At 45.0% G+C, this 23662-nt stretch overlaps 1 protein-coding gene across 10 annotated transcripts in view; it reads right to left on the bottom strand.

Annotated features, from left to right (window-relative positions):
• LOC147021960 (AN1-type zinc finger protein 6-like) overlaps positions 1-23662 on the bottom strand; it is a 62773-nt gene that overhangs the window by 8990 nt on the left and 30121 nt on the right. For all 10 annotated transcript variants that reach the window (XM_085892446.1, XM_085892440.1, XM_085892442.1 and 7 more), the window contains 4 exons: positions 19802-19985; positions 19389-19563; positions 19076-19179; positions 11001-11117 (listed from right to left, as the gene is read on the bottom strand). In XM_085892446.1, the coding sequence (XP_085748572.1) occupies positions 11001-11117; positions 19076-19179; positions 19389-19563; positions 19802-19952 (547 nt within the window). In that variant the 5' untranslated portion in view covers positions 19953-19985. The remainder of the gene's footprint in view (positions 1-11000; positions 11118-19075; positions 19180-19388; positions 19564-19801; positions 19986-23662) is intronic.

Raw genomic sequence — 23662 nt, 5'->3', positions numbered from 1 at the left:
TTTTACCAGAAGGGGGTTGTTGGCGAACCTTGAGCGCCCAGTGGAAATGTGGTGGGGACAAATCGCAGAGAGAGCAGGGGGGGCAAGGCTGGAGAAGAGTCGGTAGAAGACAGAAAGACCACCGACCAATCTGTGGTGATTGAGTGAGAGGCCCAAAGACTCAGCTTCATTGCAGGAGATGCCGATGATCTTAAATGCCCTGGTTTCGACAGCGTGAAGCCGAGAAAGGTGGGAGGCAGGAGCACCAGCCCAGAGGGGAGAGCAGTACTCCATCAGGCTACGGACAAAAGCTTTGTAAGTGGTCAGGAGCTCAGGAGGGCCGAGGAAGGACTTTGCACGATGGAGGATTCCCAGTCGGCGACTGGCTTTTGAGGCGAGGTTGGAAATGTGACTTCACCAGGAAAGGTCATGGCAGATAGTGAGACTCAGAAGCTTGAAAGAAAAGACTTCTTCCAGAGGATTGTTGAGAAAGTGGATGGGGGGGTTTTCTAAACGGTCCTTTCGAAGAGACATAGTGAAAGTGTGAGATTTGTCTGGATTGAAAGACATGTTCCACGTATTGGACCAGTTTGTGATTTTACCCAGATCTGCAGTGAGCGAAGAAGCTGCTGCTTGCTGGTCTGAGGGATGACAGATGGTACGGCAGAGGGTGGAGTCGTTGGCAAAGAGAAACAGAGGATTTTCCAGAGAGTCGGAGAGATCATTGATGAAAACCAGAAAAAGAACAGGGCCCAGAACGCTACCTTGAGGAACTCCAGCCTGGACAGGAAGAGGGGATGAAAGAACTCCATTTAGCGCCACACGTTGACTGCGACAGGAGAGGAAGTCAGCGAGCAATGAGTGGAGATGGCCTTGAATATCATGGCAAGAGAGTTTGGTGAGTAGTGCAGGGTGCCAGACTGTCAAAAGCACGTGATATGTCCAGGGATATGGCTCGGATTTCCTGTCTGGCATTGAGGACCTCCATCCATTGATGGGAGAGCAGAAGCAGCATATCCAGGGTAGAGTGACCTGGTCTGAAACCAAATTGATGATCGGAAATCAAGCCATTGGAGAAGAGGAAGCATTTCATGTCAGAAGCGATGATGGATTCCATAACCTTGCTGATGATTGGGAGAAGGCTGATTGGTCTGTAGTTACAGGGATCTGTTTTTGCACCTTTTTTATGCAGGGCAGTGATGTTAGCAGATTTCCAAGCAGATGGCAGATGACCTTGGGCAAATGAGAGGGTGAAAAGAACAGAGAGAGGGTGAGCAAGAGCAGAAGAGCAGGCTTTGAGGACACGTGGGCTGATGCCGTCTGGACCGGTTGCAGAATCTGACTCGAGGTTTGAAAGCAAGCTATCCACCTTGTCACGAGAAAAGGATACAGACTCCAGGGACAGTTGGGTGCGACTGGGTAAAGTGGGTAGAGATAGTGATGGGTTTAGGACACAAGATTTAGCTGCAAACACCGAGTTTCGACATTCAGCTTTATCACGTGAGGTATCAGCAGTGCGGCCATTTGAGGTAAGGGAGGGGATGGAGGGGGAACATACACCAGAAACAGATTTGATTAAATGCCACCAGGATTTTGAGGAGGGAGAGAGGTTTGAGAGTTCAGACTCGAGATGAGAAAGATGTTGTTTTCTGGCTCTCCTGAGGGTAGATACACACTTGTTCCGAGCTTTGTGGAAGGAACTGAGATTGCCCTCAGTTGGGTTTGCTTTTCATGAGGCAAAGGCAAGTTGTTTCAGGACAACTGCCACGCCACAAGCTTCAGTAAACCAAGGGCGGGAGGAAGGGTAGGACAACTGAACACGAGAGGGGATAAATCTGTGCATGAGGGAGAGCAAGTTCCTTTGAAAGAATTCCCAGGATGAGTTGATGTTTGAGAAAGTAGTGATAGGAGACCAGTCTGGAAGTTTGATGGCTGTTCGGAGACCCTGCCAGTCGGCTTGAGTGAAATGCCAGACTCGACGGCGGTGAGGTGGTTCTCTGATAACAGCCAGAGAGATGTCCACTTTGACAAGGACGTGGTCAGAAGAACCGATTGGAGCGAAGGAAGAGCAGCAGATATTGTCAGGGAAATTTGTCAAAATCAGATCCAGAAGAGATGGAGTACCATTGGTTGAGATCCGGGTCGGGAAGTTGACCGATTGAGTCAGTCCTAATGAGTCGCAGAAAGCTTTTGCTGAGGTGCCATGGCAGGTGAGAGAGGTACCCACACCTCGCCAACTGGCATGATGACAATTGAAGTCACCACATAAGAGGAAGAGAGAGTTTGGATTAGAAGATAGAAGATGGTCCATGTTTTCGGATAGTGAGGTGTAGATGGAGTCATCACTGTTCGGTGGACGGTACAGTACACATATAAACATGAGGTGGGAGTGGAGGGGAAGCCGAAGCCAGAGGTATTCCTGGGGGTGTGGGGGAGTGAGAGCAGTGCATGGAGAGTGAGGAATAGAGTCTTTGATGAAGAGAGCAACACCTCCACCAGGACGAGGCTCAGGTCTGTCATACCGTAAGAGGGAGTAACCGGGAGAGATACTTGGGAGTCAGACACGTCTTGGGAGAGGAAAGTTTCTGTTCGGCAGATAATGTCTGGTTTGTCAGTGGCAACCTGTAAGGAAAGATCTGAAAGGTTTGAGCGAAGGCCCCGGATATTTGAGGTCCACACTTTTAATGAAGAGGTAGGGGAGGAGGCTTTGGGTGCAGGAGGTGGAGGGGGAGGGGAGGACAAGGGACGAGGGGGGGGCGAGGTAAGGAGGGTTGTTGAAAGAGTGTGGGGTATTGCAGAATAGCTCGGGGAGGAGGCCGAATGAGTAGGAGAAAAGGCTCTGTGGTGCTTGGGGAGAGGGGGGGACAAGAGACAAGGAAGAAGGCAGTTGAGGATTTGAGGAGGTGGAGTGAAGAGATGGAAGTGAGAGGGCAGTGGAGGGAGGCAGCTTGGTGGATGAGAGGGGGGTAACTTTGAGAAGGATGAGTGAGGGGGATGAAAGGTGGGAGAAAGGTGAGGGGTGGAATTTTTGAGAGAGGTGAGAGGGAGGCTTGGAGGGAGAAGAGTGGGATGGCTGCTTTGAGAGTGAGAGCGAGGGGTGAGGGGGTGAGTTGGCACTGAAGTTGGAAAAAAAGAATGGTTGATGGAAAGCGAACATCCATGGCAAACTGTGGTTTTTAAAAGTTTTAGGTCAGAGATGCGATTTAACACAATTCTTGATGGATGCAATGAAGGCAAATTCAGAGAATGGAGAGAAGAAGCGCTGTAATAGTTGGATTTTTTAGGCAAGGAATGAAGGAGAGCTCGAAATGAGAGCAGTCTGTTAAAATAGCAGAATAATGCATTGTGAAACAGTAAAGAGTACCACATGTGTGAGAGAGGAAGATGAAGCATTACAAGATCGTTTTTGTTGTTAATATTAATGTTTGAGAGAGTTCAACAGATTAGGTCATGGAAGTGTAGAAAAAAAAAAAAAAATCGAGGAAGAAGACGAGGAGGAAGTTCAGAGAAAGAAGAAGCAGAATCGGGAGAAGGTGAGCATGTTGTTGTTGTTGTTGTTGTTGGGTTTTTTTTTTGAGATAAGAAAGAGATTAGTTGGGAGAATGGGGGATGTTTGGAAAGTGGGGAGGATGAAAATTGAAGGTAATGGGGAGGATAGAAATTGAAGGTAATGGGGAGAAAAAACAAACAAAAAAACAAGCAGTCAGAGACTGGTACTTACGAAATCGTCAACTTGACCTCTGACCTTGTCTAATAAAAGCTGTCTCTTGAGAAGGTAGCGACGCAAACCAGAAGTTTCGACGATTATTCTGTACCAAACCATCAAAAATCGTAACGTCGACCGAAGCAAAAATATCCATTTCTCCAAGCAATTATTTTATTTTTTATTTTATATTATTTTATCAAAGTCACAAAACCGTAATATTCGGCCACCCACCAACAATCTTTACATAACCTGACGGCTTAGCGAGTCAGGCATGCGACGATAACCTTTATTGGAATAAAAAAAGACTTCTAAACACCATCTTTATCGAAAACATCGTCAGCGCGCACACGCAAAACCTTAACGTGACTCAACGACGCGTCTGCTCGAGCGCACTGCATCATGGGACGACCCATGACGCGTCGAGTGAAATATTCTTTATACAATCTTAAAGCGTCTCCAAAACATCCGATTTTTACGAGAATTTCCACAACCGAGTTTTAAACGTCCTAAGCGATCGCAAAAGCCGAAGACAAAATTAAAATTGAAGTTAAAACAAACTCGTTACGTCGAGCGAAACAAAAATACTCCATTTCTCCACATGAATTTACGGAATTATGTTTGACCTCACTGTGACCTTGATCTTTGACCGATTTTGAGCAAAATCTAATCAGCGCTGGCCATCACCCTCCTGAATCACATGGTGTAATTTGACATTGGTTGCTTCTTCCATTCTGGAGTTGTCATGCCTACAAACAAACACACAAACACACAAACAAACAGACAGAGGACGGAAGTCATCAATATACTTACGAAATCTTTAGATTTCGTAAGTAAAAAACGATCGAACACCGAGTGGAACCAGTAGGCCTCAAGCCTAGGCCAAGGCCTCGGCCTCTGCCTCAAACACCAGGTAAGAACGTCGACAAAAATACTCACAAAATAGCACGATTTTTGAAACAAAACCGAACTTGGAACACACAGTAACATGTAGGTGAGGAGATTAAACAGTTAAAACGGGACAAATCACGACCGGAAATTAACTTTGAGAACGTCAGCAGGGAGCCCCGAAGGAGACCTCTCGTCGCTCCAAACCCGGAACCGGAAAATGCTATCTCGGGAACAAGCACTTATCGACATAGCTGACTAAAGCAACCTGTATGTTGTGTGCAATCGAATTCCAAATTCCTAAGAGTATCTACCCTCAGGAGAGCCAGAAAACAACATCTTTCTCATCTCAAGTCTGAACTCTCAAACCTCTCTCCCGCCTCAAAATCCTGGTGGCGTCTAATTAAATCTGTTTCTGGTGTATGTTCCCCCTCCATCCTCTCCCTTACCTCAAAAGGCTGCACTGCTGATACCGCACGTGAAAAAGCTGAATGCCTAATCTCGGTGTTTGCAGCTAAATATTGTGTCCAAAACCCATCACTTCCTCTACCCACTTTACCCAGTCGCACCCAACTGTCCCTGGAGTCTGTATCCTTTTCTCCTGACAAGGTGGAAGCTTGCTCTCAAACCTCGACTCAAATTCTGCAACCGGTCCAGACGGCATCAACCCACGTGTCCTCAAAGCCTGCTCTTCTGCTCTTGCTCACCCTCTCTCTGTTCTATTCACCCTATGATTTGCCCAAGGTCATCTGCCATCTGCTTGGAAATCAGCAAACATCACTGCCCTGCACAAAAAGGTGCAAAAACAGATCCCTGCAACTACAGACCAATCAGCCTTCTCCCAATCATCAGCAAGGTTATGGAATCTATCATCGCTTCAGACATCAAATCCTTCCTCTTCTCCAATGGCTTGATTTCTGATCATCAATTTCGTTTCAGACCAGGTCACTCCACCCTGGATATGCTGCTTCTGCTCTCCCAACAATGGATGGAAGTCCTCAATGCCAGACAGGAAATCCGAGCCGTATCCCTGGACATATCACGTGCTTTTGACACAGTCTGGCACCCTGCCCTGCTCACCAAACTCTCTTCCTATGGTGTCCAAGGCCATCTCCACTCATTGCTCGCAGACTTCCTCTCCTGTCACAGTCACCGTGTGGCCCTAAATGGAGTTCTTTCATCCCCTCTTCCTGTGCAGGCTGGAGTTCCTCAAGGTAGTGTTCTGGGCCCTGTTCTTTTTCTGGTTTTCATCAATGATCTCTCCGACTCTGGAAAATCCTCCATATCTCTTTGCTGATGACTCCACCCTCTGCCGTACCATCGGTCATCCCTCAGACCGGCAAGCAGCAGCTTCTTCACTCACTGCAGATCTGGATAAAAATCACAAACTGGTCCAACATGTGGAACATGTCTTTCCATCCGGACAAATCTCACACTCTCACTATGTCTCTTCGAAAGGACCGTTTAGAAACCCCCCCCCCCCATCCACTTTCTCAACAATCCTCTGGAAGAAGTCCTTTCTTTCAAGCTTCTGGGTCTCACTATCTGCCATGACCTTCCTGGGAAAGCCACATTTCAAACCTCACCTCCAAAGCCAGTCGCCGACTGGGAATCCTCCGTCGTGCAAAGTCCTTCCTCGACCCACCTGAGCTCCTGACCACTTTCAAAGCTTTTGTCCACAGCCTGATGGAGTACTGCTCTCCCCTCTGGGCTGGTGTTCCTGCCTCCCACCTTTCTCGGCTTCACGCTGCAGAAACCAAGGCATTTCGGATCATTGGCATCTCCCGCAATGAGGCTGAGTCTTTGGGCCTCTCACTCATTCACCTCAGGTTGGTCGGTGGTCTTTCTGTCTTCTACCATCTCCTCTCCAGCCTCGCCCCCCACCTGCTCTCTCTGCGATTTGTCCCCAACACATTTCCACAGGGCGCTCAAGGTCCGCCAACAACCCCCTTCTGGTAAAACTACCAAAATCACGAATCACTGCTCAACTTCACTCTTTCATTCCTCTTTTTTCCCACCTTTGGGAAAAACTCCCTCACTCTATTCATTCCATTCTTTCCTCCAGGCCTTCAAAACAGCTGTTCACCACCACCTCTTATAATCCCCCATCCAAATCCTCGATCTTTTCTCCCCCCGATAATCCACCCAAGCCCACCTCCTTCAAATTCCCTGCTTTCCTTCCTGAAAGTCCCTGTAATGTCCATCTTCTATTCCCCATGTTCCCCGTCCCATCCCTCTCCCTTCCACACATCTCCTGGTGTCTCTGTTCCCCACTGTTTTATCCTATCCACTCGCTCCCCTCGTCTCATGGCCCCCATGATGTGCGTTGTGTGTTGGCTCTCACACGAGCCTCGACAAGGTATACAAAAAAAAAAAAAAAAAAAAAAAAAAAAAAAAAAACCTTCGTAATATTCAATTGCATCCCCCTTTGCCTTCAGAACAATCTCAATTTGTCAGGGAATGGACTGTGCAAAGTGTCGAAAGCATTCTTCAGGGATGTTAGCCCATGTTGACTCCAGTGCTTCCCACTGTTCTGTCAAGTTGGCTGGTGGTGGATCTCCACTCTGAATAGCTAATTCCATCTCATCCCATAGATGATAGATGCTCAATTGGATTGAGATCTGGTGACTGAGCAGGCCACTGCAGGAAGATGAATTCACCATCGTGTTCGTGGACCTATTCCTGGACAATCCTCGCCTTGTGACATGGGGAATTATCCTGCTTAAGAAATGGATTCGCAGATGGATACATTTCTGCCATGAAGGGATGCTCCTGAATGGCAATGATGTTCAGATATCCTGTGGCATTCAAAAGTTACTCCACTTTTATCAAGGGGTTCAATGTGTGCCATGAAAACACACCCCACACCATCACACCACCACACCACCACCAGCCTGTAATGTTAACATAGTATGATGGATGCATGTAATCATGTGGTTTTCTCCTTACCCTTGTCCTTCCATCAACATGAAACAGCAGGAACCAGGATTCATCAGACCAGGCAATGTTTTTCCAATCCTTCAGTGTCCAGTGTTTTCATTCCTTAGCCCACTGCAACCCTAGGTTCTTGTTTTTTGCTGGAAGAAGTGGATCTCTGTACAGTCGTCGGCTGCCATACCCCATTCGTGTCAAGGTACGATGAGTTGAGCATTCTTCTATGGGTCTTCCGGCACCAATATAGTATTGCACTGTCAGTTGACTAACTGTAGCCGGTCTGTTGCTCTGCACAATTCGTGTCAGCCTTCTTTGGCCTCTTTCATCAATGAGCCGTTTTCAAGCACTGACCTGCCATTGGCAGGATATCCTTAAGGTGGTGGACCATTCTTGATACACCATGGGAAACTTAAGCATGAAAAACACAGCAGCGGTGCCGTTTTTGACACACTCAAACCGGTGCACCTAGGCACTTAAATCTTTTGTCTTTCCCATTCACCCTTTGAATGGCACACATACATCACCTGTACTTAAAAAATAAGGGGAAAAAATATTATTGAAAATAAAAATTTTAAATCTTTCTTTAACATGTCTCCTCCCAGCCTGGTGTTGGCTTAGAGGTTAGGGTGGCTGGCTTGGGATCCAAGGGTTCTGAGTTTGGGCCCTGTTCTCCACTGAATTAACACCAGGGGGTTGACTCAGCCTGTCATCCTTCCGAGGTCAGCGAAATGAGTACCAGTGTACTGGTCCTGGTGCATCATATCCCTGTGTGTCGTAAGAGGCGACCAGGGTTGGCGTCAGGAAGGGCATCCAGCCATAAAACATTGCCTCAAGAAGGGAACCATGATTGCATGGAGCCCGCAAAAAGCTAACCCCTGCTCAGCAAGGAAAAATGGCTTTAAAACGGCTGTAACCTGTCTCCTCCCGATCATCCACACCGACTGAAGTGGATTCAACAGGTGCAATCAATGAGAGATCATAGCTTTCATCTGATCAGTATTTCATGGAAAGAGCAGGTGTTCCTAATGTTTTGTACACCGAGTGCACATTGGTTTAGCCCTATCTGTGAAAGGTGAAGAATCTCTTTAAAAAAATTTTTTTAATCGAATCCGGATCTGGATCTTCAAAGTCGAATCAATTTGTCCTCGTCACACCCAACCTGTCCACAACGTTTTGAGATATCGTACTATATAATCGTTTTTGGCTCCATCTCTCAGTGGTGGAGATTCACTTAAAAAAAAATAGTAGCCGGCTCCGGATCTTCACCAAAATCTAATCAGTTCGTCCTTGTCACACACCCAACCTGCCAAACCAAATTTCAAACGGATCCATCCACAATTTTTTGAGATATCCTGCTCACAGACAGACAAATAAACGAAAAATCATTCATCGTGACCCTTGGCGAAACGGAACGGCATTCGGTAGAGCACATACCTCCGCCAAGCTGAACAGTTTACATTTTGTATCCCACTGATAAGCCACATCTGAATCTGCACCTGAACTAAAATCGAATTGGCTTGTTCTTTTTAGCAGCATCTCGCGTAGCGAACGCTGCTCATAGAGAGATCGGCGTTGTTGTTCTTCTTCTTCTTCTTGTGAAGACAAAACCTTAACCTCTAGGACTTGGCTCTTGTATATACCAGATCCGGATCTCCTTAAATACTAAGCACATGTACACATCCTCGCATTGACGGTGCCTTTTGAGAGAGTCTATCATGAACTTTTAAATATATTTGGACATTTGCTTTAAAGTTTCGAAAAGTTCACATTACTATTTAAAGATTATTCCATTTATCGTATTGTAATTTCGTAAATACATTATTTATTTTGTAAATACACGATATATCGTAAATACATAAATACATTATGATGGGCCTCGCTATTGGCTTAATCAAGGCACGAGACGAAATATCAGAAGTTGTTGTTTTTTTTAGCCGACAAAACCTTTGTGACGCTGCTCTTGGACACATTTGTCCTTGTTACCTAACCAATTCACCCACCGAGTTTTGTCATGCCGTCCACAAGTTTTAGATACATCATGCTAAACAAAGTTTTTGTCCCTATTTCATAATGGTATGCCTGGTGTTGGCTTAATGGTTAGGGTGGCGGGGCTTTGGATCCAAGGGTCCCGAGTTCAAATCCTGCTCAGCTGTTAAAATAATACCATGTGGGGCTAACTCAGCCTGTCATCCTTCCGAGGTCGGAAAAATGAGTGCCAGCATGCTGGTATACTGTGTTGGAGTGGTGACCCATCCAGGATTGTGCCCAATAGCCAAGGAAACTGCTTAATCAACACCAACGCTCTGCACAGAGTATGGCCCCAATCTCCTCTCCTCCTCTCAATGGTGAAGAGCCACTTGAAAAATTCTCCAATGTGGATCTGGATTCAGATCTTCACCAAAATTGAAACAATTGGTCCTTTTTAAACACCCAACCTGTCCACAAAGTTTCATCCAAATCCATCCACAACTTTTTGAGATATATATATATGTATGAGCCTGGTGTTGGCGCAGTGGTTAGGGCATTAGCTTGGGATCCAAAAGGTCCTGAGTTCAAGCCCCGTTGGACCACTGAATTAATACACCAGGGGGTTGACTCAGCCTGTCATCCTTCCGAGGTCGGCGAAGTGAGCACCAGTATACTGGGCCGGTGTATACCCCGGTTAAAATAGGTGTACCATATCCCTGTGTCGTAAGAGGTGACCAGGGTTGCGTCAGGAAGGGCATCCGGAGTAAAACATGTGCCAAATCACTATGCGGATCATACGGATGATCCGCTGTGGCGACCCCGAACAGGAGCAGCCAAAAGAAGAAGAAGAGAGAGAGATATATATATATATATATATATATATATATATATATATATATATATATATATATATATATATATATATATATATATATATATATATATATATATATATATATATATATATATATATATATATATATATATATATATATATCAGTGATGAAGATTTAAAAAACAAGGACAAATGCGTCCAAGAGCCACGTCATAAAGGTTTCGTCTTCACCAGAAGAAGAAGAAGAAGAACAACAACAACAACAACAACACGCTCTCTTCGAGCCAGCGTTCACAACGTGACGTGGCTAAAAAATTTTTTTTTAAGGATTATCAATTTGAAAGATTCGTTAGCAAAACACCATCTTTGAAGGGCAGCCGAAGACCTTATTTGCAAAAATATCAGCGCAAAGATATTTGACGACCTCCGTGAATTAGGTTACACAAGTGTGATGCACACATTCAGAGAATCCAAAAAGCTTCATTTTGAGTTTGGCAGTTGAACAACAACCGAGCATGCATACAAATTTCCTGCATTGTTAAAGCTTTGTCTCTCAGCTTGAAAAGGAGTAAGAAAGGGAAGGAGTGATAGGAGGGGGTTTTCACGGTCAGAAATAAAGTCCATAATTTGGTGTGCATAAATCTCCAAAACGGTCTCCCAAGATATGAAAATAAACAAAACCTCCCACCTCACCTGTAAGTCCAACCTTCTTCCGACAAGCGAAGCAGCGATGCTTCTTCTTTTCCTGTTGCTTCGGAACCTCGGGATCCGAGGTGCCTGGTTGAGCAGCATCCTTATCCTCGGGTAAAGCTGCACACCAAAACGAACAATAGATTTAATGCATAAACACACAAGCACACCCCTCAAAATCAACAATCATTTCTCAGTTTCATGCTGTCACAGGATGAGATAAATGTAAAAAAATAAACAACAAAAAGGAGTCAAACTACTTTTTTGAAAAGATGTTGAAAATTGACAGTGAATTTGCAAATCAAATAAAGCAAAAAAAAAAAAAAAACCAAAAAAAACATCATGACAGGAAACAAAGGTGATTGTTTGTGTGGAGCATCCAATTAAGCGAGTCTCAAACTGTGAAAGAGCAATCTATTTTGTGCGAAATTAAAACCTCACCAAGATTTCGAAAGGCAAGTGTAAACTCCATTTTGAAGCAAGATGGCAACAAGCAAGCTAATAAATAAACACCTTATGGAATATCTAATCAGCTTATTATGAAAGTTCAAAGTGTCAAGGAAAGGATGTAACCCGATACAAATGTGGGGAACAGCTCAAAACACATTACACAGACACATTGCCAGTTCCAACCGAAAGAAAACATCTGGTGCCACGCCAGGTAAGAATCTTACATCACTAGATGCCATCTACCTTTATAAACATCCAATCGAAGATTGCAACTGCTATCGATGTTTTCCAAATAACTTGGCAATTTATCAAAATATTTCTTTTAACAAGGCCGAAAATTATGCAGATGTGCTTCCAAGTTTCAGCATGGTTTAAGCAAGAATTCGGGCCGCCCACATAACGCACAAGCGAAACAAAGGAACCGTTTCATTCTGGCATCGGAGTCAATCTTTGTTTTGTTGGGGATCGAGGCATCTTTACAAAATGAAAGGTCGACCGGTCGATCAACAATTCTTCATATATGTTGGAGATGTGCACTTTTTATTCTTTTTGTGCAAATGCGAAAAGAATCCAACTACGTTCTCAAAATGACTGTGAAAACTTGCCAGTGGAGGCTACTGTTATCACAAAGGAAAAAACAACAATATTACGACAAGAAATAATAAAATTGTATTGGGCATTCAATAAGCTCTATGAATGAAATATTGTACAGTACTTGCAATCAGTGGAGGATTTATGGGTGGAAATAGTGGTGACTTTCACCACCGGGCAATGTGTGTATCCCTAGGTACCCTTTTCTCCTGTTTCTTTGCTGACCCTCATTGGCTTCAAATTCATCTCAAAACTCGAAGGGTACTCGGTGGAGCGCATACCTCCACCACGTAATGCCTGATCCACAAGAACATATCGGCCCAATACATTTTTGAGATATCGTGCCATAAGTATCATTTTTGGCCCCATCTCTCAATAGTGAAGAATAATTTTAGAAATTAAATAATTCTCATATCCACATCCGGATTCGGATCTTCACCAAAATCGAATTAATTCGTCCTTGTCACACACCCAACCTGTCCACCAAGTTTCATCCAAATCCGCCCAAACTTTTTGAGATAGCATGTTATATATCTGTTTAGCCCTATCTCTCAATGATGAAGAATCACTGAAAAAATTCTAGAAGCTGAATCCGGATCCGGATCTTCACCAAAATCTAATCAGTTCTTCCTTGTCACACACCCGACCTGTCCACAAAATTTCATCCGGATCCGTTCACAACTTTTTGAGATATCCTGCACACACACAAACAGACAGACAAACAAAACAAAACAAAACAAAGACAGACAGAAAGGGTTGAAAACATAACCTCCTTCACCTTCGGTGGCAGAGGTAAGCATAACTTGAACCCTCCCAGAGAATAATGATGTTGTCGTGTGGACAGACCCACCCAAAAGGACAAGGCACGGTTTGGTGCGAGCATCATCATTGGCCCAGAAAGTAGATATTATCTACTTTTAAATTAATTTCCACAATATGATCAAAGTTTCTATTTTCTGGAATGGTTCATGACTAATTATTTGATTTTCATTCAGTTGCTTATAAGGATGCACGACAGTGTTCAAGCAGATGATACACTGACATTTTTGGAAGACCTTGGGGAGACATATACAATACACATAAAAGGAACCCAGTGTAGATATCTCCATCGTATATTGTGTTACCAAATTACCTCTCCCCTGTATCAGTGTAAAGGGAATATGACTGTGTTGTGTTTGTGGAGAAAACACAAACCCCCTTTGAGACTCTTCTCTTTTTCCATCTCATATTATATGTATATATATATATATATATATATATATATATATATATATATATATATATATATATATATATTATCTCTCTCTCTCAAAAGCATCCATATACACTTTGCAACACTCTCCATTACAAAACTAACAGCCAAATCTCATATTCCAAGCCAGAGATCCATGGCAAAAAACAACAGTCAAGACCTGTCCAGGCACGGCTGAGTGGAAGGACTGAAGACACCCCGCAAGCAGGCATAAAGCCACTCCACACCTGGAAACCAACCCAATCACGCCGCTGGATCGGAGGGGAGAGATCGAAGTGGGTTGGCCGCCTCACAAGACTTGACACCATGCCTCCCCACCGGCCAAGGTCCGAGTGTACAATAGTGCAAGGAGGATCACGGAGAAAACCAACCGGATCATGAGGTTTCCATCAGAGCCAAAGCAGGGCTCATAAAAACCGACTGGGGTGTAGTGAGTGGGATGGCACGTCTTTGAAATCTGCGAGAACGGACGAGCTGGTGAACAGTGCAGCGGAGGGCTGGCAAACACAGACCGAGCAGCAGAGGTTTCCTGGATGTGTTGGTCATGACACTGATTTATGCTCCCATTCATTCTCTTGCTTTCCCTCGCTCTAGGCATGGGAGTTGAGAAAATTCCCTTTGAATGCACGGAACATCAACGAGGACTCCTTGTCCTTTTCAGGGCTCGTTTACTGACTCGCACTTCACACTATTTCCTCTAATACACATGCAGGCACCATTTGCACCTTTCCATACACATCGCATCACACTTTCTACCCCTCCTCTTCTTCTTTCTCCTCCTCCTCCTCCTCCTCCTCTCTTTTGCTGGGACTAACGTAAGCCAGCCAGCTTGTGTCCAGTAAGCAAGAGGCCACAAACACACCTCAAACTTCTTTCTCTTCTCTCTGTCCCTCTTTCCAAGCATGACTGAGCACCTGCATTGTAGTACTGTGATCAAGAGATTGAGCCCCGGAACCAAACAAAAAAATATATATTTAGAACGGCCCTCACAGCCCATACAGCTCCAACTCCCACCCCACCCCACCCACCCCAACATGCTTAATGGTAAACCTTACCTTGTGCATTGACCAGCCCCAGATATGACCTTCCCATCAGTGTTAAGAAGCACCCAAACCAGATACGGTGTCTCCCTCTGAGAAATCTACCTGAATGTTGGTAATGACAGCATCGTTTGTCCAATTGCAGACTCCATTAAATAAATCACCAAGCCTGCCATGTTCACGTGATGTTATCCCACAAGGTTCAAAGTCCACTCACTGACAGGGATGATCATGGAGGCCGGTTAGAACGTGCCCGTCCAAAGCCTTGCACCTGCCCATATCGTCAGGAGTTTTTAGAGTCTGGGCTACAAGATATTAACTTTTTGGACAAGTTGATCAGAAAGTTCTCCAAATCTTTCCTTGTGCAGAGCAAAACTCCTCTCTTACAGGTACATTTCCAAGTTTTTTCTGGCTTCTTGTAGAAGCTTTGTGCACCATTTCAGGTAACAATCCTTATCTGGCACACACGACATGCATTCCCTGCCCCGATGACCATTGTTGTTCAGGGTTTCTGTACATGCACGCCGAGCATTCTGCGGTGGACCATGTCATTTTCAGTCATATTTCAGAGCTTGACTTACCCTTAAGGTTTTTCAAAAGACGAGTTGTTTTTCTGCACTGCTGGAATCATTTTTATTTCTCGATATTTTAGTGACAACAACCTCTAGTTAAGAAAATGGAAGCAAGTAAAATTAGAATAGCACAAATGGTTTGAGATGGTTTTGTTATTTATGCAAGACAGACCATGAGGAAAGGTGAGGGTAGTTCAACATTATTACAAGGAAGTGAGTAGACAAAAAAAAAAAAATCCATAACTTCATGTACAACTTGCACCATTCTCTGAATCGATCATTTCTTTTTATAACCGAGCCGCAGCACTGAGTGTGTGCTGCCGCTTTCTGCTCACTGCGCTTTCCGTTGCATTGTCGTTTCCCGCTTCTGTGAAGATGGTTTTCATGTGCTTGCAAATTCGGACGGGAACTAAAGTCCTGAAGCCATGGAATGCTAGAACAATTATATTGATGGGCGACGCTCACTGTGTGACGTTTTCTCCGATCTTGCTTGTGGGGAGTTGGACCAAGGAGAGGCCGTACAGGAGCAAGACCAAACAGCGCTGGTGAGTCCACATCCCACATGTGTAAATCTGTGTATTTAAATAAATGTTTACTGGAGATCTATATGGAAAGATGGCATAACGAATAATTTGAATCTGCATGAAGTGTATAGTTTCTTTTAAATGTTGCCATACATTTCAATATAATTGTTTTGAACTGTGGATTGTATTTTTAATAGGCCTCGTGAGTGTGTTGGTGACGCATCGGGTGTATTGTTGCGAATCTGGAAACCATGAGCACACAGACATCCAGGTTCCTTTAGATCAGTTATATCCGTAAGTTTGTGTTTTTAGATAGCTCCCGTCCCTTGTCTAATGGGTAAATAAATGTTCATGCGCTGTGAAGTTATTTTAATAGTCAGGTTTTCTTTTCGTTCATTTCGACACCCCCAATGCCAGCAACACCTTCACCTCCCTCTGAGCGACGCCATTATCCCCATGCATTCGATCACGTATAAGGGTGGAGTTCAAGGAGGAGCATCGTGGTGGCTCTCGACCAATCGGGATGCATCGAGTGACGTGACGGTCGCTCGGCCAATCGGACTTCCCCAACTGTGTGAGGGGCGGTCCATGTGATGTCACCACGCCACCTGGCCAATCAAAGGGCTTGCCGCCCGTTTTGGCCAGTGAGGGCGATGGCGAGCTATATGCGTGCCAAAACTGGCAAACAGTGACAGGGCTACGATGGATTCTGCGCACAAGGCCGTCTGGTGTGGAGAAGCGGGGAGGGCGGAGACACCCGCCCCCCTTGGCGGGGGACAAGGAAATAAGAGCGCAGACGGCTGGTCTGAGAACCAGAGATTTTCTACAGTCCTCGTCGTCAGTAATCGTTGATCAGTCGTCATGAGTGGTCGCTGCCCTGGTCGTCGTCCTCCTCATCCTCCGCATGATCGCGAGCTTGGGCGATCACCTTGTCTCACCTCAGCTAGGTTCGGCTGCGCTGGTCCGTCCTTCAGTGACCGGAGCTCCGGGAAGGAGTGGACGCCCAGCCACGCGCTCGCGGCCAGGTAGCCAGCTACCCTGATCTTCAGCCCGACTGTCCTCCGGACTGGAGGTCCAATTAAAGACCATTTGGTCCGATTCTTTGTGTGTGCGCGTGTGTGTCCTGTGGGCCCCGTATTTAAGTAGTAAATTGTTTAAGTGCTTGCGCTGTATAAAATTGCAATTCTTAATATTCGGTTTAGCTCTGCCCTTATGTGCTTCCCTCATTCCCCAGCTATTGCATTATAAATAACTCCCCATTTGTTCAATGTTTCAGCTCGTTCGCGTCTATTTTCATTGACTGAGTGTGTCGCGTGCTGGGGAATTAGCAGGCCACTACTGTGGCCGTTGTAACGGGACAATTGAACCGATGGAACTTGGTGATCAAACAGCTCGGGTCGCACATGGAACGAGCACGCAAAGCAGCTCATTCCGTACGGGTGCCGTCGAGGGTGTGAAGACTCGGTAGATCGCCACGTGGTCTCGAGGTATTTTGAAGATTTGGCAAATAACCCTGTACCACGCGGTAGAAATATTGACTCGTCATGGTCCAAAAAGGGACCCGTACTTTTCCGAAGAAGTACAATCTGAATTCCGGGCGATCGGTCGAGCCGATGCTGCAGCCCCATCTCGCGGCTGACTCGTCTGGTCCCACAACAGTATGACCCACGTCATGATATTTATTTGGGGGTCAAAAACTGACATGTCTGATACATGACTAATCTTATTTTTTGGGGAGGGGGGGGGGAGGTAAACAGGCACATCAGGAACATGATTTGTGTTGTTTTTTTGGGGGGGAGGGGGTTAAAAACGAAAATGAATCTTTCTTCTTACTACACATCATGTAATAATGATATAGTTTTGCTGGTTAGAACATGTATTTTTAGTGAATTAAATTGGCTACAACGATAAAACCATAACAAGTAGATGTCGATGTGTGTATGATGTGTGATTATTTTCAATACATTTATTTTTAAGTGTTTCTGTGCATTAAACAAGAAGGGTCCTTGAATGAAAATGTCAGTGGCCATTTTGAACTAAAAATCTGGTGGCCATCTTGAAAATAAATAAATTTTTTTTAAAAGGGCCTCTTTAAAAGGGCCTCCTCCCTTAAAAAAAATAAAAAAAAATAAAAGAAATCCGGACGATGGACTGATTTTATTTTTTAATATGGCCTAAGGTCCACAGAATCAGAATATCATGTTTGGTTTAATGAATACATATGGCTTTACTTGGCACTTAAATCGTTCTTTTCTGAAATAAATATCTTGAAACGAAGATATTAATGTTATTTGGTGTCCATTTATGCTCGATTGTCCCCGCCCCCCCCCCCCCCAAAAAAAATGCTCAATTGGCCCCGTCCCTTCCGTGACGTCATCTCAATCTCAGGTTCATACATGCACAGTCCGACAGCACCTTCTACAAAATGATATTGACCATCTTCATAATCTGGGGATTCTTGATCAGAAAGTTATTCATTAAATTCACTTTCTAACTAGCCTGAAGAGAGTTGTGCGGCCATTATCCATTGCGTGCTGACAATCTTTCACTCGATTACATCATGGAAGTTTATCTGGAATTTTTAGGGGTGGTTACCGACAGGTTTGCCTTTTTCGCTGTAACACCTCAAAAATTGTTAGAATTAAAAACCATGTTCAGTTCTTTGTTCATTACTTAAAAATCAATATAATCTCATCAAAAAAAAATTCTGATTCTGTGGACCTATGAATGAAGAAAGTATATCTTCCTCCTGCGTTAACCAGCCTCAGTGGTGTAATGGTTAGAGAGTCTGCTCTGAGTAGGGGAGGTCAGCAGTTTGAAACCCCGGCCGAGTCATACCAAACATGAATAATGGTACGTGCTGCTTCCTTGTTCGACGGTCAGCATTTACAAAGTATAGTGTGAACAAACACAGATAGATTGGTAATAACAGCATGGGCTTTGATGGGCTTAATGGCCTCCTCCTGCATCTATGTTCCTTGGAAGGGAACTCGTATTGTTTTTGGATCGAACATCTGCTCTCAGTCTGGGAGGTCGGCGGGTCAAACTCGAATTTGGCCGAGTCATACCAAAAACTAAAAATGGTACGTGCCACTTCCTTCCTTGACACTCAACATTTTAAAAGGATAGAGCACAGACAATCATAAGTTGGTGACCATTGTGCAGGCTTTGAAGGGGTAATGCCCTCCTCCTGCATTGAAGTTCCTTGTGAGGGCACTTATATTTATATAGTATTAGACTATTGACTTATTAAAAATTTTAAAAAGTCAATAAGAATAGGTTTACCATCATTGAAAACGAGGTGCAATTAACGGGTTCGGCCTTGTTAAACGCAAAAGCTTATTGCACTAATAATGCCCCTAAAGGATCATCCACACATTATATATATATATATATATATATATATATATATATATATATATATATATATATATATATATATATATATATATATATATATATATATATATATATATATATATATATATATGAATTTGGGATCACAGCATCCGAAGCTGCGTGTTCAGATGAGAATGCCTTTTTTTTTAAAACTGCATTTTCATGCATTTTTTTTCTTTTCAAAAAGGGTTAAATCATTCACATGAGAAATTGGAAAATGCACAAACGAAAACATTTATGACAACCCCACCTGTCCGCTCTATTGTAGCTGCAACATCTGCCTCCTCGGTGTTCGGATCGAGGCTCATAGCAACCAAGCGAGACGTCATCGGGGATGGCTGGCTTGTAATGGGGCTGCAGTGTTGGGATGGGTACTTGAATAAGTATTATTCGTTCATATATTATTGAGATGTGCAATTCACACTGTGCACTACATACCCTAATAACAACTCGCTTTTGGCAGCAGGCAAGGCTGTTTTGATGAAAAAAAAAATCAATCAAAAAAACAATGCAAGATTAGGAATAACTTGTAAGCCATCAACTCCAAACCAAAGAGGCCACACCTGGCTGTTGAACTTGGAGAACTGAGTTCTGGGAGTGACGAATCCTGCGTAGGAGCTGGAGCCGGTTCAGGACGAGGAGGGGTTGTAGGAGGACTAAGAACAGGAGATACAGCCTGTGCAGCCACCTCAACCCCTGTCATTGCAACCGATGTTCCTCCGGCTCCCGGTGAAACAGCTTCCAACAACACCAAAAAAAAGGGGATAAAACTACTTGCACCTTTAGCATGCATGATGTCCCATTTCATCCAATCCAGTAAAACCATGTGTTATCCTTAGCTTTCCTTTGTCATTCTTTTGGGAAAATTTTCATGTCAAAATATCACATTGTTGTCAAAAGAAGTTGTGGTCTCAATGAGCCAAGAAATGTGTTAAACCTAGGTAAGAAACAAGCATGATTGCAAAGCTGCACATACCTGTAGGACTCTGTCTGTCGCTGGCATTCTGTCGCTGCAAATGCTCCTTGTAGCAAACCGAACACATGCCATCAGTTCGGGGGTTGCCGTAAAACCCGCATCCCATGGTACAGAGCATGGGGCCCTGTGAGCGGTTGGCCTCTTGAGCCATCTCGCTTTAAGCGTATAAAACAGCAGAAAGGACCTTAAAAATAAATAAATAAATAAATAAATAGTCAGGGATGTCGGGAGAGCAAAGGTAATCACAAAAGATGATGGGGGCGAATATACATCAAAAAGGCAGAGGGACATCATTAAATTACAAATTCAGCAAAAAGAGCAAGCAGAGGAGGGTGGCAAAAGAAATAATAATAATAATAATAATAATAATAATAATAAAGGAAAAAAGGACAGAGCACATGTTCCTGGGGTGTGTGCGTGTGTGCGCGCGCATGCGTTAACTCCAAAACCACGAAACTTAGCAGCCTGAAACTATGCATGCATCAGGGAACTCCAAAGTGGTGCATGATGAAAATTGGGTGCTTGGGTCAATTTAAACATCCCTTTTGAACATAATTAAAGGCTATATTTAATTATCCTTTATCAAGGCATCATCCTTGGTCAGCCCTATCTCAGCTTGGTGGGGTCATAATTCACCATTTTCTTTGGCCTATTCAAACATGCTTTGACTTGGAAAAACGATCCACTCTCACGGACAAATTAAAGTGTATGATCAAAATATTCTCTCGGATTTGAGAATTGGATCTCGTGGATGAAATGCGTTGAAATCTGGAGGAAAATCTGAAAAATTTGACAAATTAGTGATTTTATAACCAAGTGTATTTAGTTCAGCAAAGTAAGAAGTTTAATTTTTATGTACTGTTCAGACGATTATATTTAATGAAGAAAACTTGAAGGATTGTGCAGAAAGTGGAACTTCAGTGAGCGCAACGCCGTACTCTTTAACCTGCTTTTGCAATCCATGATGACAGTCCACAGGAGCCCTTTTTTCATCAATTTCACAAAGAGTTTTCCTTTTACCATTTTGTGCAATCTGCTGTCATGACAAAATATTAATATAAATTCAATAGGGCTTCAGCCAGTTGGCTTGAAGCCCGAAATATACTAATAGTTGCTGCAATATATTAAGAGTCGATATTGGCTGAAGACAGAGGGGTACGAAGACAGCACACAAGGACGTGGTACAAATGACTCTCTGTGGGGGTGTTCTGTGGGGTGTGTGTGTGTGTGCCTGCATGCGAGGAGGCTATAGGAACACGTATGGGGGACAGGGGGACATGCATGCAGGCATGCCTCTGCCAGGTAGACAGCATGGGTTTTAATTTTTAAATGCTCTGTTGCTCCCACCCAGTTTTACACAACACGGCGGTCAAAAAGAAAATGTTGCTGTTTGGATGCGCTTTATCACCCCAATAATGCCCTGGTGCACGGAGCGGAGGAGCTCCTTGTAAGCCAACGGCCATCCATATCTAGTGCCCAACTGTCTGCAGACGTCCTCCTGCAGTTGGGTTACTTCTTATTAGGAGGTGGGTGGCAGGATTTGCACTCTGGCCACCGTAAAACCCTTCATTCCGCAAAATGCAAAAAAAATCTGAAAACCCACTCCGTGGGAGTACCTCCTGTGCAGCTTCCCTTCGCAGGGCAGCTCACCGGATGACGGGATCGGGGCAAAGCCTTCGGGACCCCCAATCTTTGATATAAGGGAAACCACGGGGTAACATCCCTGGGTCAGATTGCGGGAGAGTGTGTCGGAGTGTTGCTGAGGTGTCGTCCACCAGATGGCGGTCTCCTTGGGTTAACCTGAGGCGGTCCCTTCGGGTGGGTGCCTGGAATGTCCTATCCCTAAGAGAGGATGATCACCTGTCTCTGTTATCATCTGAGCTCAAGCGTTTGGACATCGGGATTGCAGCTCTCTCTGAGGTTCGGAGACCGGATTGCGGCGAGATAATGGTGGGTGGTTACACCTACTATTGGTCTGGTCGCTCTGATGGTTACCATACCCAAGGAGTTGCTGTAGCTGTGTCCAATAAGCTGACCCCAACGATAATTGAGGTTACACCGGTCAACGAGCGTATTATGAGATTAAGGATCCGTCACTCCTCAGGTGTCATTTCCCTGGTCTCTGTTTATGCTCCGACTGAGGCGAGTGATCTCACCGTGAAGGATGCATTCTACACCACACTCGAGTCTGTGGTTGATCAGTGCCCCAGACGAGATACACTTCTAGTCTTGGGGTATTTCAATGCATCGACTGGAACTGATAGGGATGGTTATGAGGTGTGTGTTGGTCCCCATGGGTCAGGAACTATGAACCAGAATAGCACTAAGTTCCTTGACTTTGCAAGAAGTCATGGACTTAGGGTGGCTGGTTCATGGTTTCAGCGCCCACAAGCTCATCGCTGGACTTGGTATTCCAACGCTGGCGGTGTGGCAAAGGAGATTGACCATGTCCTCAGTGACGGTCGTTGGAGGATGATCCAGAACTGCAGGGTCTACCGGAGTGCTCAGTTCCTCAATACTGACCACAGGCTTGTTGTAGAAACTCTAAAGCTGCACCTTAAATCCTGGAGAATGGTACCATCCCAGCCTAGGCTGGATGTTGCCAAGCTAAGAGATGAGAGAGTAGCTGAGGAGTTTGCGAACAGGCTGAGTGGACACTTGGGTGGTCTGGGTGCTTTGGGGGGTCCTGAAGAGTTGTGGAGCGCCTTCAAGACCACCGTCCTTGATGTTGCCGGTGGATGTCTTGGAACTCACCGCAGGGCAAAGAAGAATTTTGTCTCTCAAGGGACACTGGATACCATTGACCAGAGTCGCAGGGCCAGGCTGAATGGCAGAGCTGAGCTGTTCAGGGAGCTGAGGCGTAAAACTGTACGTGCACTGAGGGTGGACAAGGAGGCCTATGTGCGAGGAATCTGTGAGGGGGTAGAGCATCACCTGTGGACAGGTGATTCTCGTCCCGCTTACAGGGGAATTCGCGTATTACGTTCATCCAAGCCCATCCCTCGGAGCACTGCAGTTCGAGCAGAGAGTGGTAGGCTCTTGACAGAGGAGTCTGAAGTGAAGGCCCGCTGGGCCGGTTACTTTGAGCGGTTGTACCAGGCTGATCCCCCAGCTGTCGAGTTGGACGTCAAGGGTGTTACAATCCCTGTTGCTGACCCTCAAATCAACTGTGGTCCACCTTCGCTTGTGGAAACACAGGCTGCGGTGAACCAGTTGAAACGGGGCAAAGCTCCAGGGATCTGTGGCATCCAAGCCGAACTTCTCAAGGCTGGTGGAAATGCTGCACTCGTGTCGTTGCATGCAGTTTTGTGCTCTACCTGGAACACAGGCATCATCCCAACTGACTGGAAGAGGGGCCTTGTTGTCCCTCTTTGGAAAGGGAAGGGTGATCGCCAAGACTGCAACAACTACCGAGGGGTGACGCTGCTCTCAGTGCCGGGCAAGGTCTTTGCTCGGATAATTCTTGATAGGGTTCGCCACCATCTGCTTGAGCACCAGCGCCCAGAGCAGTCAGGCTTTACACCAAAGAGGTCAACGATTGACCGTATCCTTGCCCTTCGTGTCCTCACCGAACGCAGACGAGAGTTTCGGCAGGGGCTGCTTGCAGCCTATGTTGATCTCTGTAAAGCGTTCGATTCAGTGAATCGGGATATCCTCTGGAGGATTCTTGGTCTTCGTGGGGTGCCACCAAAACTGATCGATCTGATGTCTGAACTCTACTCTGGTACTGAGAGTGCTGTGAAGTGTGGTGGTACCACCTCTGACTTATTTCCAGTTGTTACTGGAGTTCGTCAGGGATGTGTACTTGCCCCCACACTTTTCAGCACTTGCATGGACTGCATTTTAGGGAGGATGTCGGAG

The sequence above is a fragment of the Eptatretus burgeri genome, chromosome 8 (genome assembly GCF_056783735.1).
Source record: "Eptatretus burgeri isolate ZD-2024b chromosome 8, Ebu_testis_v1, whole genome shotgun sequence".
NCBI lineage: Eukaryota > Metazoa > Chordata > Myxini > Myxiniformes > Myxinidae > Eptatretus > Eptatretus burgeri.
Note: the sequence above shows the minus strand (reverse complement) of the source record. Positions and strands in the feature narration are given on the sequence as shown.